General features: G+C 37.2%; 1 protein-coding gene across 17 annotated transcripts in view; it reads right to left on the bottom strand.

Annotated features, from left to right (window-relative positions):
- The window catches only part of PSME4 (proteasome activator subunit 4), a 110,357-nt gene that overhangs the window by 18,606 nt on the left and 75,935 nt on the right, over window positions 1-15,816 (bottom strand). For 15 of the 17 annotated variants that reach the window (XR_008546395.2, XR_010149528.1, XR_008546394.2 and 12 more), the window contains 7 exons: window positions 14,814-14,939; window positions 13,948-14,100; window positions 11,253-11,357; window positions 9,871-9,962; window positions 9,008-9,139; window positions 8,409-8,617; window positions 6,911-6,996 (listed from right to left, as the gene is read on the bottom strand). Coding sequence is in view for 11 of the 17 variants with exons in the window: in XM_003309012.5 (XP_003309060.2) it covers window positions 6,911-6,996; window positions 8,409-8,617; window positions 9,008-9,139; window positions 9,871-9,962; window positions 11,253-11,357; window positions 13,948-14,100; window positions 14,814-14,939 (903 nt within the window). In the remaining 6 variants the exon portion in view is untranslated. Of the gene's footprint in view, window positions 1-6,910; window positions 6,997-8,408; window positions 8,618-9,007; window positions 9,140-9,870; window positions 10,009-11,252; window positions 11,358-13,947; window positions 14,101-14,813; window positions 14,940-15,816 lie in introns of all 17 variants that reach the window. The other 2 variants (XR_001715772.4, XR_010149529.1) reach the window with 1 other exon arrangement.

Below are 15,816 nucleotides of genomic sequence, written 5' to 3'. Positions count from 1 at the left end.
CCTGATAAGATGTTATCAATGACAATGTGTGCCCGAAACTTCATTAGCAATTTTAATTTTGCCCCGGTCCTATGGTTCTGTGATCTCGCCCTGCCTCCATTTCCTTTGTGATATTTTATTACCTTGGGAAGTACGTGATCTCTGTGACCCACACCCTATTCATATACTGCCTCCCTTTTTGAAAATCACTAATAAAAACTTGCTGGTTTTACGGCTCAGGGGCATCAAGGAACCTGCTGACATGGGATGTCTCCCCCGGACACCCAGCTTTAAAATTCCTCTCTTTTGTACTCTGTCCCTTTATTTCTCAGACCGGCCGACACTTAGGGAAAATAGAAAAGAACCTATGTGAAATATTGGTGGTGAATTTCCCCCAATACTGGCAATGTATGTCTACCCTCCTACCTCAAAGATATACTGGCAAACATATGAAATGTCTACACAAAGATCTACATTGTAGCACTATTTCAAAAGCACAACATTGGAAATAATTCAAATATCTATTGGATCTAGAGAGTGTCTGGTTAAATAAACTGTAGTACATCCTTGTAGTTTAGATATCCTATCATATGAATCATTCCTATTGTTATAAAGTAATCCCTTAAAAGTCTCTTCAGAAAAAAAGCAAAAGCAAAATGAAATAAGTGAAACTCACTGTTTATCTGGCTGGCAGGAAACATACTTACAGCAGTGACTTTTAAAAGCAGGGTAATATAATGCTTTGTGGGATGTATAAAAATCAAATTTAGAGTAACTGTCAACAGGAACCAAGAGTTTTCACATGAGAGGTAAAAGATATAAAAATACAAGTGGTTAAATAAAATCTTAGTAATCCCAAATTTGAATTGAAAATGCCAGTACAAGCTATTTCTCTTAGAAAATGTGCTGTGTCTACCAAATAAGCCCAGAAACACTAAACAACTCAGTAACAATGAATACCCCTTGAGCCCGGGAGACTGAGACTGCAGTGAGCTATGATCGTGCTACTGCACTCCAGCCTGGGTGACAGAGCAAGACCCTGTCTCAAAAAAAAAAAAAAAAAAAAAAAAGGAAAAGGAAATAACATTGAACATTAATTATTGAACATCAACTGGTGCGATGTCAGAACACATTATTTTTTATCCCTGGCATGTGACCAAAATTACTTTATGAATTTAATTCAATTCCAGTAGGAATTGTGTTTTAAAAGGTTAAAAAAATTACAGAAGTATAAACTTGACAAGGAGATTCAAAACCCTGCCTTGGTGTGGAGGAAGAATATGGTGGAAGTAATTTAACCACATCTCCAAAATGGCAGGACATCCATAGCAAAGTAACTTAAGTTGGAAAATAAAAAATGAGCAGTATAAGGGTATTTCTTTAGAGACAAAGAGGTGTGCAAAAGCTTAAAAGTGGTAAACTTGGGCTGGGCAGAGTGGCTTATGCCCATGATCCTAGCACTTTGGAGGCCAAGGTACGAGGAGCACTTGAAGCCAGGAGTTTGAGAGCAGCCTGGGCCACTACAAGTGAGACCCCATGTCTACAAAAAATAAAATTAGCTGGAGTGGTGGTGCTGGCACACGAAGGTACTTCCAGCTACACAAGAGACTGAGGTGGGAGGATCGCTTGAGCCCAGGAGTTTGAGGCCATCCTGGACAACATAGCAAGATATCATCTCTTAAAAAAAAAATGCAGATACATCTCTTTTGCCCAGCAATTTCACACCTAGGCAGTATCCTACAAATATGCTCACATGTGCAAGATACTTAAGAAGAGCCAGAGGTTCCATCAACAGAAAACTGGTTAAATTTTTAAACGATGGTACAATTTAGTCATAAAAAGAGGCAATTTTGTGTAATGATATGAAAAGATGGACATGATATACTGAGTTAAAAACCAAAATCACCTTGCAGAATTAAGTAACTGTTATTCATAAAACAATTTCACAAACACTTTCGTAGGGTAAAGCAGAGACACATTCATAGTCAAAGGCATAAAAGGACATACACCAACAAAGTCAGGGTACAAATGGTAAATACTCAACAGTTCAAATCTCTAGGCATTACACGTGGAGTTGTTTTCCTGGTCATTTTATTCACACTCACAGTAAATATGAGGTGATTTAGAGTTTGGGTAGTTAACTGTGGTATAAAAAAGAAGATATTCATTTACTGGCAAGGTCTATTACCACCAGAATTTAAGATGACTCACTTCATCTGTTGAATCAGCCGTCTCTCTTCCTACCATTACGAAAAAAATGTGTCTTTCTAATGAAATTAAGACACAATATTCTCAAGTACAGCATGGGTGAAAATGTTCTACTAAAAACAGTAGAATTCTAAAATCCAATAGATAAATTTCACCAGATAGATTATATACTAAACTATGTTAACCAGTAGAAAATGCTGTTCATTTAGTTAGCAAAGGAATCACCTTATAAGATATTTTTCTCCTGATTATTGAAAAAAATAGTTTTTCTAAAGAAATACCATCAATGCAAGATGACTGTATCCAATGTACCACAATATCTGTACATTCTTCTCTAAGTTTTACATATGCGAAACTATAGTGGTGGATTTTGATGAGCATTTTCTGAAGTTTGAAACTTAGGGTAAAATACCTCTCTGACCACCACCATTTGAGCCCTTAATTGTTCCAAATTAAAATACAGTTAAAGATTAGTAAAATAATAAGTATGTACTTTACCACTGTGCTTTCTGCTTTACAGGTATGTCATTTCATCCTTCTAACAGTTCTGTGAGGGACACTGATATTAAACTCACACTCTTTATATAGGAGACAAGCTCAGAAGCTTGTGCAAGGTCACAAAGAAAGCACCTGTCACAGGCAGAATTTTTTTTTTTTTTTGAACTGTCTCCCAGCTGGAGCACAGTGGCGAGATCTGGCTTACTGCAGCCTCCGCCTCCAGGGTTCAAGTGATTCTCCTGTCTCAGACCCCTGGGTAGCTGGGACTACAGTATCTGCCACCACACCTGGCTAATTTTTGTATTTTTAGTAGAGATGGGGTTTCACCATGTGGTTCAGGCTGCTCTCAAACTCCCGATCTCAAGTGATCTGCCCGCCTCGGTCACCCAAAGTGCTGGGATTAGGCGTGAGCCACTGTGCCCAACCTAAAGGCAGGATTTTAAACTAGGACTCTATTTACCCGAAAGCCAGGACTTTGTAAGCTATTCTTGGTTGGAAAACCTCTTCCTTTAATCTTAAGAATATGAAGACTCTTAGACCAGAATAGGCAAGTTTATATATAGATATATATAAATATAATTTTAATACATATATATTTCAGGATTTTTTATGGATATAAAACTGCTTTTTATGGGGTAGGATAAATAAGATTTTTAACAGAACAGCCAATGTACCATATGTTTCTTACAACAATGTGTTAGCTGAAGTAGATCCAGCATTTTCACTTCTGGTGATTTATTCTATAAAAAATATGTGCAAAGTGCAAAAGATATGTATAAGATGTTCACTGTATCATTAATGAAGAGGAACATGTCTACAGTGTTTACCATGTGCCTGATGCTGCTTTAAGCACTTCACATATGAAAGTACCCCTTATTCTCTCAATTTAGGATGCAATATCTTTTAATTTAAACTCTTGCTATTTGCTAATGGCAACTCAGGAAATGGAAAATGCACATAATTCCTTGTTATCAGACTCAGCCACCCACTCCTCAATTTGGACAATGAGGGACACGTATTAACTCGTATAATCCTCCTAACATCCTTAGGAGATGGGTGGTATCATTACCCCCATTTTACTGATGAGAGGGATAAAGTTCAGAGGGGTTGAATTAGATGCCCATGATTACCTAATTAGTTCATGGGCCATGGAGATGAATTTGATCCAGGCAGCCTGGCTCAAAACTTCACGCTGTTAATGACTCCACTCACTGCCTCTTGTTGTCTATCTGGTGAACAACTGTCATAAAACCAAACATCTACTACTAGAGAGCACAGGATATTAAATTCTAAAAGCCACATAAGGAATAACAAGTATCTACTTACTGACGTGGAAAGGTACATACAATATATTGATTGGGTTCATAAAAGGGAAGCTGCAGAGCTACTGGCCTGACTCTACTGACAAACAACTGTGTAGGAAAATAACATTTGAGGAAATACAAAAATATATATATATAAATAAGATGAATATAAATAAAACTATGAACAGTGGCTGTTATCATACACAATTAGTCTTGTCAGTCTATCTTATACTTTTATGAATATGTGCTGCTTTTATAAACTCACAATAATTTTAAGAAAAAAAGATACATATAAGAAAGGTTAATGGTAATGGTAGTTTATGAATATTTCCTTCCAACTTTCTCAGTTTTCTCTCAAAAGGCATTTATTTCTTTTAAAAAGGAGAGGAATTAAACTTACACTGTTACTGAAATTTTCCACAAACTTCAAAGTTTTTTTTATTAACTATTTTTTATTAAATTAGGAATGGGAGACCAAAAATAGTAGCTCACACCTGTAATCCTAGCACTTTGGAAGGCTACGGTGGGAGGACCATTGGAGACCAATCTAGACAACATGAGACCCCATCTCTACAAAAATTTTTGAGAAAATTAGCCAGGCATGGTGATGCATGCCCGTAGTCCCAGCTACTCAGGGGGCTGAGGCAGGAGGACTGCTTGTGCCCAGGAGATTGACGCTGCAGTGAGCCATGACTGCACCACTGCAGTGAGACTGTCTCAGAAAAAAGCAGTGGGGGGGTGCGGGGTCCATGTGATAAGCTGCCATTCGCTGGTCTCTCCTCTGATATGAATGTTGTTGACCATCCACAATAAAGAAAGGTAATGTGGGTTTTAAACTTTGGACAGTTGAAAATAATCTAGTCCTCTTAAATGGTTCTAATTTAGTTCATATAAAGTAAGTTACGAGGCATATGCTAACTGAATCATCTCTATTTGTTGTGTTCTCATCACCCTAACCTGTGAATGTTGGCTCAATTCTTATACTTCTTTTTTTTTTTCCATCTACACCCATTCCCTTGATGATCTCATTCAATATCATGGTTTTAAGTATCATCTCTGTTGATGACATTTAAGTTTGTACCACTATTCCACTGAACTCTGCTGCACTATTCCACTGAACTCTGAATGTTTATCCATTATCTTCACTTATAAAAGCATCTTCACTTATAAGTCTTATAAGCATCTGAAATATGTTGGAAAGGGAATTTCTGACCCCCTCTTCAACTCCTGTGCTCCTCTCATGGTTTAGTAAACAGGTTTCTTTTAAACGCCTCTCTTTATCCTCACACTCTACACATCTGATTTATGTGCAAAATAACTATGACACGATGCCTTTGTACCTCTGGCCCCATTCAGCATGATGGTCTAGTATTAGTATATCGTCAATATTAGTATATCCAGGTGAGATGTTAGGCTTGTCAATGGTAACTTATATCGTACAGCTTTCTTTTCTTTTCTTTTTTTTCGAGATGGAGTCTTGCTCTGTTGCCAGGCTGGAATGCAGTGGCACGATCTCAGCTCACTATAACCTCCACCTCCCGGGTTCAAGCGATTCTCCTGCCTCAGCCTCCCGAGTAGCTGGGACTACAGGCGTGTGCCACCATGCCCAGCTAATTTTTGTATTTTTAGTAGAGATGGGGTTTCACCATGTTGGCCAGGATGGTCTCGATCTCTTGACCTTGTGATCCACCCGCCTCGGCCTCCCAAAGTGCTGGGATTACAGGTGTGAACCACCACACCGGGCCTCTATCGTACAGGTTTCTAATGATATAAGTTTTTTCATAAACTTCAAGTGGATTCAAATCATCCTTCTACCAACCTCTTACATACTTGCCTGTATTTGTTCTGAATGAAAGAAAAGGGATGGAACCCCAGCTATCCTAACAATCATTGCACACTATGAATTTATGAATGTTCTATATCCGCTTGGTATGTGACAGAGGAAAAACATTTAAGTACTAGGCAGACAAAGCCTACATACACCAAAGACCTATAGGTAAGAAGGACCTATATACTAGCAGCTACTGTCTACTTTTATACCCCAAAAGATCCCAGGGACATTCATGGGTATCATCCTTTGCATAGCATTCTTAGAAGTATTTTAGTAGTACAATCTTTGAAAGTTACTGGTACAGTTAACTGTGAAATTTCCTAACGACAAAATATACTATAGCAAATCAAAAGTTTAGCATGCCATTTGTTAACAATAATAAGGGCTCTCCTCCTTAGATAATAATAACTGTACTGATGAATAATGTCAAAAAGTGGTGATGTTTATGCCAAGCCTTTCAAATGCACAATTAACACTGTTTTCCTAACCACAGCCAACCATATCATTATTGCAAACTATGATTTTGGAAACTAATGAGTCAACCTGTGACCTTAGTTCCACTAGCTGCATCCCCTGAGTAGATGATTAGATAAAACCACCTCAAGCCATGCCTTTCATTAACAAAATGTCATTATATGATACCAGAGGCAAATGATTTCCTGCAGATATTTGTTAGAAACAGTTATAGGGTCCTTTAACATTGTAAAATAAACACAATATACTGAACATTTTCGTTTGTAGATTATATTAGTAAAGAAGTCAGAAATGGCTAGATTAAAAAATTTCTTTGTAGCTTTTAACTGTCAATAATTCCTCTAATCTGCTATTACTCAGAAATTAGCTACCAGGTAAAACAATATTCCGTTAAATTTTCATGTACCTGTCAAAATCCTGCTATCACCTAATACTAAAACACGATTTCAACAAATATTAAACCACTATCACCTAATGATTTTCCTGTGACCATTCTACTTTTCAGAGATCCAATCAAAATTCACACTGTCTGAAGAACTTCAACCATCAGATGATGAACACAAATTCCTTATGAAGGTCAAAAGGAGATGCATTCTTAATTTCAGCAAAATCTTACCTTGAAAAACAAAGGTAGAAGCTGAAGTTGTTCTGTAACTGCTGTAGAAAAGGATCTTCCTGCACTTGCCATCAGCCATTTCAATACTATTTTGAAAACAAAGATGCAGAGTAAGTCTTTGCCATTCATTTACAGACCACAAAGTAGAACAATATTGTAATGTTATTGTCATACAGCCACTCTGACAGCTCTTCGGTGCTATGAAAGATATCATCTATGTTACTTCATAAATTAGACACTTATTAAGAACAACCCACAGAATAGGACAAAATATTTCTAAATTGTGTATCTGATAAGGGATTGATATTAGAATAAATAAAGAACTAAAACTCAAAAACAACAAAACAATCTAATTCAGAAATGGGCTGGGTAAAGTGGCTCATGCCTGTAATTCTAGCACTTTTGGAGGCCAAGGTGGGAGGATCCCTTGAGCTCAGGAGTTCAAGACCAGTCTGGGCAACATATGGAGACCCCTGTCTCTAGAAAATATTTAAAAATTAGCTGGGTGTGGTGTTGCACACCTGTAGTCCCAGCTACTCAGGAAGCTGAGGTGGGAGGATCTCTTGAGCCCCGGAGATTGAGGCTGCAGTAAGCAGCCTGGACGACAGAGTGAAAGGCAGCAGAGGGCTGGGTAATGAATGACATGAGTAGATATTTCTCCAAACAAGAAATACGAATGGCTAATAAAGATTCTTGAAATATCAGTAATCATTAGGGAAATGCAAGCCAAAATCACAAGATACCTCTTCATACCCACTAAGATGGCTATACTTTAAAAAAGCAAGCAAACAAACAGAAAACAAGTGGTGAGAACACGGAACCCTTGTGCATTTGCTGACTGGAATGTAAAATGGTGCAGCTGCTGCAGAGAAGAGTCTGGCAGCTCTTCAAAAACTTAAGCACAGAAATACTACATGGTCTAACAATTCCACTTCTAGGTACATACCCTAAAGAACTGAAAGCAGGAACTCAAACAGGTACTTATACAAACATCAATGTTCAGAGCAGCATTAGTCACAATAGCCAAAGGTGGAAACCCAAATATCCAGCAAACAGATGAATGGGTAACAGATTAATGACACAACATGATTCAGAAATTCATTCATTCAACTTGAAAATACTATGTAACATGAAATAAGCCAGACACAAAAAAGACTTATGATTCAACTTATGTGACCTACCTAGAATGGGCAAATTCAGAGATGGAAAGTAGACAGTGGTTATAAAGGATGAGGGGAGGGAAAATGAGGAGCTGTTGTTAAAGGGTACAGAGTTTCAGTTTCGTATGATGAAGAGGATTCTAGAGATAAATGGTGATGATGGTTGCACAAGGGTGTGAATGTACTTAATGCCACTGAACTGTACACTTAAAAATGGTTAAAATAGTAAATTTTTCATTATGTCTATTTTACCACAATAAAAAAAGTGGTGCAAAAAACTCTACAGGATAATCAAATAGATGTTTTCAATTGAGTTTCTACTAATTTTATCCACTCACTGGTTTTCAAGAGTTTAATGCCCTGAGTTCGCTCATCTTCTTCACCAATTCCATTTTCTTCCATAACATGGTTCTGAATTTCTTCATCCACATCCATGAGAGGTTTCAATTTCTCCAGAATTCGAGCAGTAAACTCAGGGACATGAGGCGATATGGTTGGTGTGGTATTTGGCAAAGATACATCTATCATGAATATGTAGGTCAGCACACTGCAAAATAAAATACTTAACAATAGGAAGAGGTGCCACATTATAAATAAAAATGAGGTTCAAAAGTTATGACCCAATCAAAGTAAACTGTCCCAAGACAATGCCCGGAGTGGGTCTTAGATTATGCCTGTGTGTAAAAGAAGCCTTATAATTAAGGGGTATTAACACTTAGGTGTTGTGACTGCTCACCTCTGGCTTCTGAGCACACTGCTGTCCTAGTTTACATTCAGAGTGTTTCATCTTGTTTCCCACGACTCAATAGCAAACAATTTGAGAAAGACACCATGAAACCCACTGACAACATAACCAGCATGTATTACTACCTATTATAATTTAAAAAAAAAAAAACAAAGAACTCGAGAGGTATACCACAGAGAAAACAGTACCTACCTTCCTATTCTTTCTCTGACATTTTTGTAAACCTGGGTGAGTTTGGGTTCCAAGTACTTCAGTAGTCTGTGCAATAGTTCAGGCACTCTCCATTCTTGCTGGGCAAGGCCACCTTGTAGTACATAAAGTCGACTAAAATTAAAGCATCGTAGTGTTATATTGGAGGCCCTTTCTGCCTTTGCATATTGACAGTATGGACAGACAATATCTGTATTTCACTTAAAGCTTTTTCGTTTTTTCACCTAATAAATACTACAATATCCACAACTCAAAATAGCCTCTTTATGAAGATTTTATTTTTCCTATATCATTTTCTCTGTATTTGCATTTCATCCACACTACTAGAAAACTGAAAGAAATACTGACTTAAGAATACTCACCGACTAATATTTAAACATCACAATTCAAGTTTTCTCATTAATTAAGTGCTGCTTCTTTTTAATGAAATTATCCATATTACTATTGTCTAACTTTCTACGGCACCATATGCCCCAACCAAGGCAGTTTTTCCTCGAAATGATTACTCTTTCTTTGTATCTTTTTAACAGGAAAAAGTGAAAAATAAGATGTGATGAAGACACAAAAGTACAAAAGACAATTCTGATAAAATATTTGACAGCAAAGAATGCTGACTCTAATTTGTGTTTAAATTACTCAGGTTGCCTACATCTCACTTACTTGTCCAACTAATAAATAACTCTTATTAAGTATCACATGTTATATGCAACCAGATCACATCACCTTCCAGAAGAAAGTAATTACTTCATCTAGACTTTACAAGTATAGACCATTCATTTCCATTTATACATAAGTTAACACAAAACCTTTCGTGTTAACCTCATAGGTTTTTAAAAAAAATTTACCACGCATCTACAAAGGATCCTCCTTCACCACTCAATGGTGATTCCAACAGCAGTTCAAAAAGCCAGTGAAGTTTCCGGGGATCTCTGCTTTCCTGTGTTTAAAACATGATGTAACAGTTCAACAGAGGACCTACAATTCTGTAAATAAATCATACTCAGTTATTTAATTTAATTTTATTTTTGAGGCTAGGTCTAACTCTGTTGCCCAGGCTGGAGTGAAGTGGTATGATTACCTCCCAGGCTCAAGTAATCCACCCGCCTCGGCCTCTCAAGTAGCTGGGACCACAGGCATGCGCCACTATGCCTGGCTAATTTTTTATTTTTTGTAGAGACAGAGTCTCCCTACGTTGCCCAGGCTGGTCTCCAACTCCTGGCCCCAAGCTATCTTCCTGCCTCGGCCTCCCAAAGTTCTGCGATTAAAGTTGAGAGCTAGTGCACCCAGCCATATTCAATTATTTTAGAAATACTAAAAACATATATAAGTATAGTCGCCCCTTGGTATCTGTGGCGGATTGGTTCCAGAACTCCCTTAGGATACCAAAATCCACAGATGTTCAAGTCTCTTATGAAAATGGTGTAGTATTTACATATAACCTATGCACATCCTCCTGTACACTTTAAATCTTCTCTAGAGTATTTGTAATACCTAATACAATGTAAATGCTATGTAAATAGTTGTTATACTGTATTGTTTAGGGAATAATGACAAGAAAAAAAAATCTGAACAGGTTCACTATAGACACAACCATCCCCCCACCCCCTTCTGAAATATTCTCCATCTCCTCAGGTTGGCTGAAACCACAGATGTGGAACTCATGGATATGGAGGGCTGACTGTATAGGAGAAGAAAATCAAACTAAAACTGATAGGTGACTCAAACTCAAATGTGACTATCGCAGTTCAAGTTAACAGTGAGAAAACTGTTGTTAGCTAAATGGATTCTCTTCAATCAAAGTACACGAGCTATGGACATACCTGGTATAAAAAATAATACCTATAACTTTGTATTATGTGGCTTTTACTATATGTAAGTGACATTTCCAAATACATGACTGTCACTTAATTTTAAAATGCATTACCACAGCAGAGAAGATATAATAATCACTTAAGAGTTACTTCTCAAGACTTATTTGAAAGGCTGAATAGAGCCATCTCCAATTACATAAGATGACAAAAGTATGAACAAACTTTCAAGATTCAAGAAGTGAGTTACCTCACTTAGAATAATAGTCTCTAATCCCATGGAAATAAAAAATAAAAACAATTAAAAAACAAAACCCAAAAAGATTTAAGAAGTGTTATGAGATTTCACACACTTTGAGAGACAGTATCAAACAGTTTGAATAGATCAGTTAGACAAAGAAAGATGTAGGGTAACTTACACAGGATGTTGCTATACAAGCTCCCCAGTCATTATAAGTTTCTACGGTAATATTGGACAGTGCTGTTCTAAGCAGAGGGCACAGAAGCTCCCAAAGCTTCTCCACCTACACAAAACAAAATATATGGGTAAGAGTTAATGACACTCAGAACATTTTTCTTCAAATATCTTTCTTTACCTGGAAATGTACACACATACAGGTATATCATTTAAATTATTTTTGAGACATGGTCTCATGCTATTGCCCAGGCTGGAGTGCAGTGGAATGATCATACCTCGATGTAGCCTTAGGCTTGAGCTCAAGTGATCCACTCGCTTCAGCCTTCCAAGGAGCATGGACTATAGGTGTGTGCCACTATGCCCTGAAATTTTTTTTATGTTTTGTAAAAACAGGATCTTGCTATGTTGCCCAGGCTGGTCTTGAACTCCTAGCCTCAAGCAATCCTCTCACCTTGGCCTCCCAAAGTGCTGGAATTATAGGCATGAGCTAGCATGCCTGGCCCTAATTATTTTTTAGAGCACCCAAATAATCCAGCAAAGTACATTATCACCATACATATCCAGGTATAGGTGAAATTTTTTCCTAAAAAATATTCAGAAAAGAGTAAATACTTTGCATGGCTCTTTAAAAAATATCTCTTGGCTGGGTGCAGTGGCTCCTGCCTGTAATCCGAGAACTTTGGGAGGCCAAGGCAGGAGGATCACTTGAAATCAGGAGTTCAAGACCAACCTGGTCACATGGCGAAACCATGTCTCTACAAAAAAAATAAAAATTAGCTGAGCGTAGTGGCACATGCCTGTAATCCCAACTACTCGGGAGGCTGAGGCAGGAGAATTGCTTGAACCTGGGAGGCAGAGGTTGCAGTGAGCCGAGATCATCCCACTGCATTCCAGCCTAAGCAACAGAGCGAGACTCTGTCTAAAAAAACAAAACAAAACAAATCTCTCATATGACTGATAAGTGTTCTTAAAAATCTTGTATAATAGTACGCTAGGCTGAAACAAAACCTCAATCGAGTTTTCCATGTTTATCAAGATCATTTGATTAAACCTTAAAGTAAGAGGCAATGACATTTTAATTTAATTTAGTAATCAGCCTGAGATATAATCTTCAAATTCCAAGTCTTGGATAAATAGCCCATAAAAACATGTACGTTGTACAGAGACTGCATTTACACACATAGATTTTCTCATAGGTTAATGAGCATACAAATCACCTTGAGGTCTTGATAAAATGCAGATTGATTCATGTCAAGTGGGCCTGAGATCTTACTTTCCTAAAAAGCTCCCAAGTGCTACCCCTGCTGCAGGTCCATGGACTGTATTTTAGTTAAAAAGGACATACCTTGATTTCATCATTACACATTGTGTACATGTATCAAAATATCACATGTACCCCATAAACATGAACAGTTACTATTATTAATTTTTTAAGTTCCTAAAAAAATTTTGAATTTTTTTTTTAAAAGAATGAAGGAAGCCCAGGCACAGTAGCTCACACCTGTAATCCCAGCACTTTGGGAGGCCAAGGTAGGTGGAGTTCAAGAGCCAGGAGTTCGAGACCAGCCTGGCCACATGGAGAAACCCTGCCTCTATTAAAAATACAAAAATTAGCCTGACAAGGTGGCGCATGCCTGTAATCCCAGCTACTGAAGGTGGCTGAGGCATTGCTTGAACCCAGGGAGCAGAGGTTGCAGTGAGCAATGATCACACTACTGTACTCCAGCCTGGGCAATAGAGTAAGACTGTCCAAAAAAAAAAAAAAAGAGAAGACAGACAGACAAGGAAGATGGACGGACAGATGGACAGACGGAAGGACAGATGGAAGGAAGGAAGGAAGGAATTCTTCAATCAGCAGGAAGGGTTTGAGACAAAATTTCCAGTGACAGCACTGTTTTGATTTTATCAAAAAAAGCTTTATCTCAAAGAACATATAGGGATAGGAATTATGTTTTGCAAAAGAGGTAACTCAAGAGTGGCTTTAGTAATGTAACGGATGACAAGAATACATGTGACATTTTAAAATAAAATTGTTTCTTGTAAGCAAAAGTGTTTGCAGTCCTCCTAAAAGGTGACCAAAAAACCCTATTTGTGTCATCTCTTCGACAAAATAGTGGTCTACCTTATGCTCAGGTGGTCCTGACATTTGACCAGGTTATTTTTAGTCTGGTGTATTTTGCTAATGAACTAACCTTAAAGGCAGGTGTGTGAAAACTATATCTTACAATTAAAAAGAGGGATACTCTAAAAGGGAGAGTCAAACTCCAACTGTCTAAAAGACTGGGCAAGTAATATAAATGATAAGGAGGCTAAGAGAAAGGACTTAATGAGAAGCTGGAATGGCTTAATGAGGGGAGAAGCACACGTGCACCATCAGCAGAGTGACACAGCGCAATAATGTAGGACCAGTGTTCCAGGATCTTCCTCTTTTTCAAGAAACTGGAATTCTTTTTTATTTTTTTTTTAATTTTTTCCCCCAATGTGGATAAAAACTTCAAAAATTTAAAGATAGTAAATGTTCCTAGAGACCATTAGGCTGTAATCTGTAATCAAAAGCAATGTCTACATATCGGCATATTTCATATCACTGAACATTTCATATTTTAATTATCAGTATCTAATGTGTTGGGAATTGCCACCAAAATGGGTAACATAGCTTTAACAGGAAATGTTCTGTACAAATATTAATACATCACCTTTTCAAATGTCCAGTGCTTAGAACCTCTGATTAAACCAGCTATAATTTCTGCAACACATCGCTGGGTGCTTTCATGTGAATCTGCAACCAAACGTTCTAAATGGGGCTTCAGAACTGGCAGGAAGGCATCATCAAAATTCCTGAATATACCCTATAAAAACAAAGACTGTTCTTCAGTACTCAAATGACTATCATCTCAATTATAATTATGCTTGTAATTATTCTGTACATTACTAAGGTGCTTAAAAACTCCAAGCACACTCCCCTTTAGAACTGCTTTAACAATTGCGCCTAAGTTAAAATAGTAAGAATACTGTCATTTTAAATATCACATTAAAATGTAACCAATGAAACAAACATTAATAATCTCTCTAAGTATCACACCTCAAAAAAAGCAACTAAACATAAAAAACGCATACAGTTTTGGGTATTTTTTTCCTTCTAATGCCAATTACAACAAACATTAAAGATAAATACAGTCATCCCTAGGTGTATGTGGGGAAACGGTTTCAAGATCCCCACCCCAAAATACCAAAATGTTCAAGTCCATTACATAAAATGGTATTGTATTTGCACATAACCTATATACATCCTCCTGTATATTTTAAATCATCTTAAGAGTACTTTTAGGACCTAATACAATGTTTACTAATTGTATTATATATTAATGCTATGTCAATACTGGTTGTAATGTCTTGTTTAGGGAATAACGACAACAAAAGTCTGTACATGTTCAGTGTAAATTCCAGTGCCATTTTAGATCAAGGCAGATGGCTAGCTTTGATCAAATATTTATAAGTTATGAACCTACGAACTGAATAGTTACTAAGCATTACAAAGAGGATATGTAAACAATATAGTTACCTTAAAGAGACAAAAACGTCGTGGATTAAACTTATCTTTTCCTTTTCTGTCTTCTAATGATAGAAAAGTAATTAACTGTTCAACAAATTTAGGATCAGAAAAATGATCAAATATAATCTGTTCTGCCTATAAAGTTAAAAAAAGAACAATATTCAGCGTTTAAAATCCACTTAAATACATGATTCTGAAAAAGTTAAAATTACAAGATTTTGATAGTCAAAAGCAGGCTGTATTTTTGTTTCCATGAATTCTTAGTTCTCATAGACTACAGTGATTTCTAAAACCAAGTACCTCCCTCTAAAAATGCTAAAACAGGAAGTTTTCCTTCAGATTCTCAAGTTTGAATCCTATTTCTCACACTGTGAATTAAAAATCAACAAATGTTCTGCTTGGGAAATGAAGACTGAAAGCCACTGTAACACCTGGTGTGCAATTTGTTAAAATCCCCAAAACTATAAGTCAAGCCCCAACAAATCACTTCCATATTTACCTAACACCAGAAGTTAAAAGGCAAACTGTTCAGAATCAGAAAAAGTTACAATACCATTAACTCAAGGAATAAGTACATAAACTTAAAAACCCTTTCTCGACTTTCTTTTTTTTCTTTTCTTTTTTTGGGACAGGGTCTCACTCTGTCATCCAGGCTGGAGTGCAGTGGTGCGATCATGGCTCATTGCAGTCTTGCCTTCCTCGGGTCGGGTAATTTTCCCACCTTAGCCTCCCAAGTAGCTGGGACTACAGGTGTGCACCACTACGCCCAGCTGATTTTTGTATTTTTTGTAGAGACAAGGTTTTGCCATGTTGCTCAGGATGGTCTCAAACTCCTGGGCTCAAGTGATCTACCTGCCTCAGACTTCCAAAGTGTTGGGATTACAGGCATGTGCCATGGCTCCCAGCCAAGTCAACTTTCAAAGTGAAGTAAATTAAATGAAGTTTAAGGAGTTTTAACTGAAATCTACCAACATGCATTTACGGAGTACCCATAATTTATATGCAATAGAAA

The sequence above is a fragment of the Pan troglodytes genome, chromosome 12, assembly GCF_028858775.2.
Source record: "Pan troglodytes isolate AG18354 chromosome 12, NHGRI_mPanTro3-v2.0_pri, whole genome shotgun sequence".
Lineage (NCBI taxonomy): Eukaryota > Metazoa > Chordata > Mammalia > Primates > Hominidae > Pan > Pan troglodytes.
This window is presented reverse-complemented; position numbering and strand designations above follow the sequence as displayed.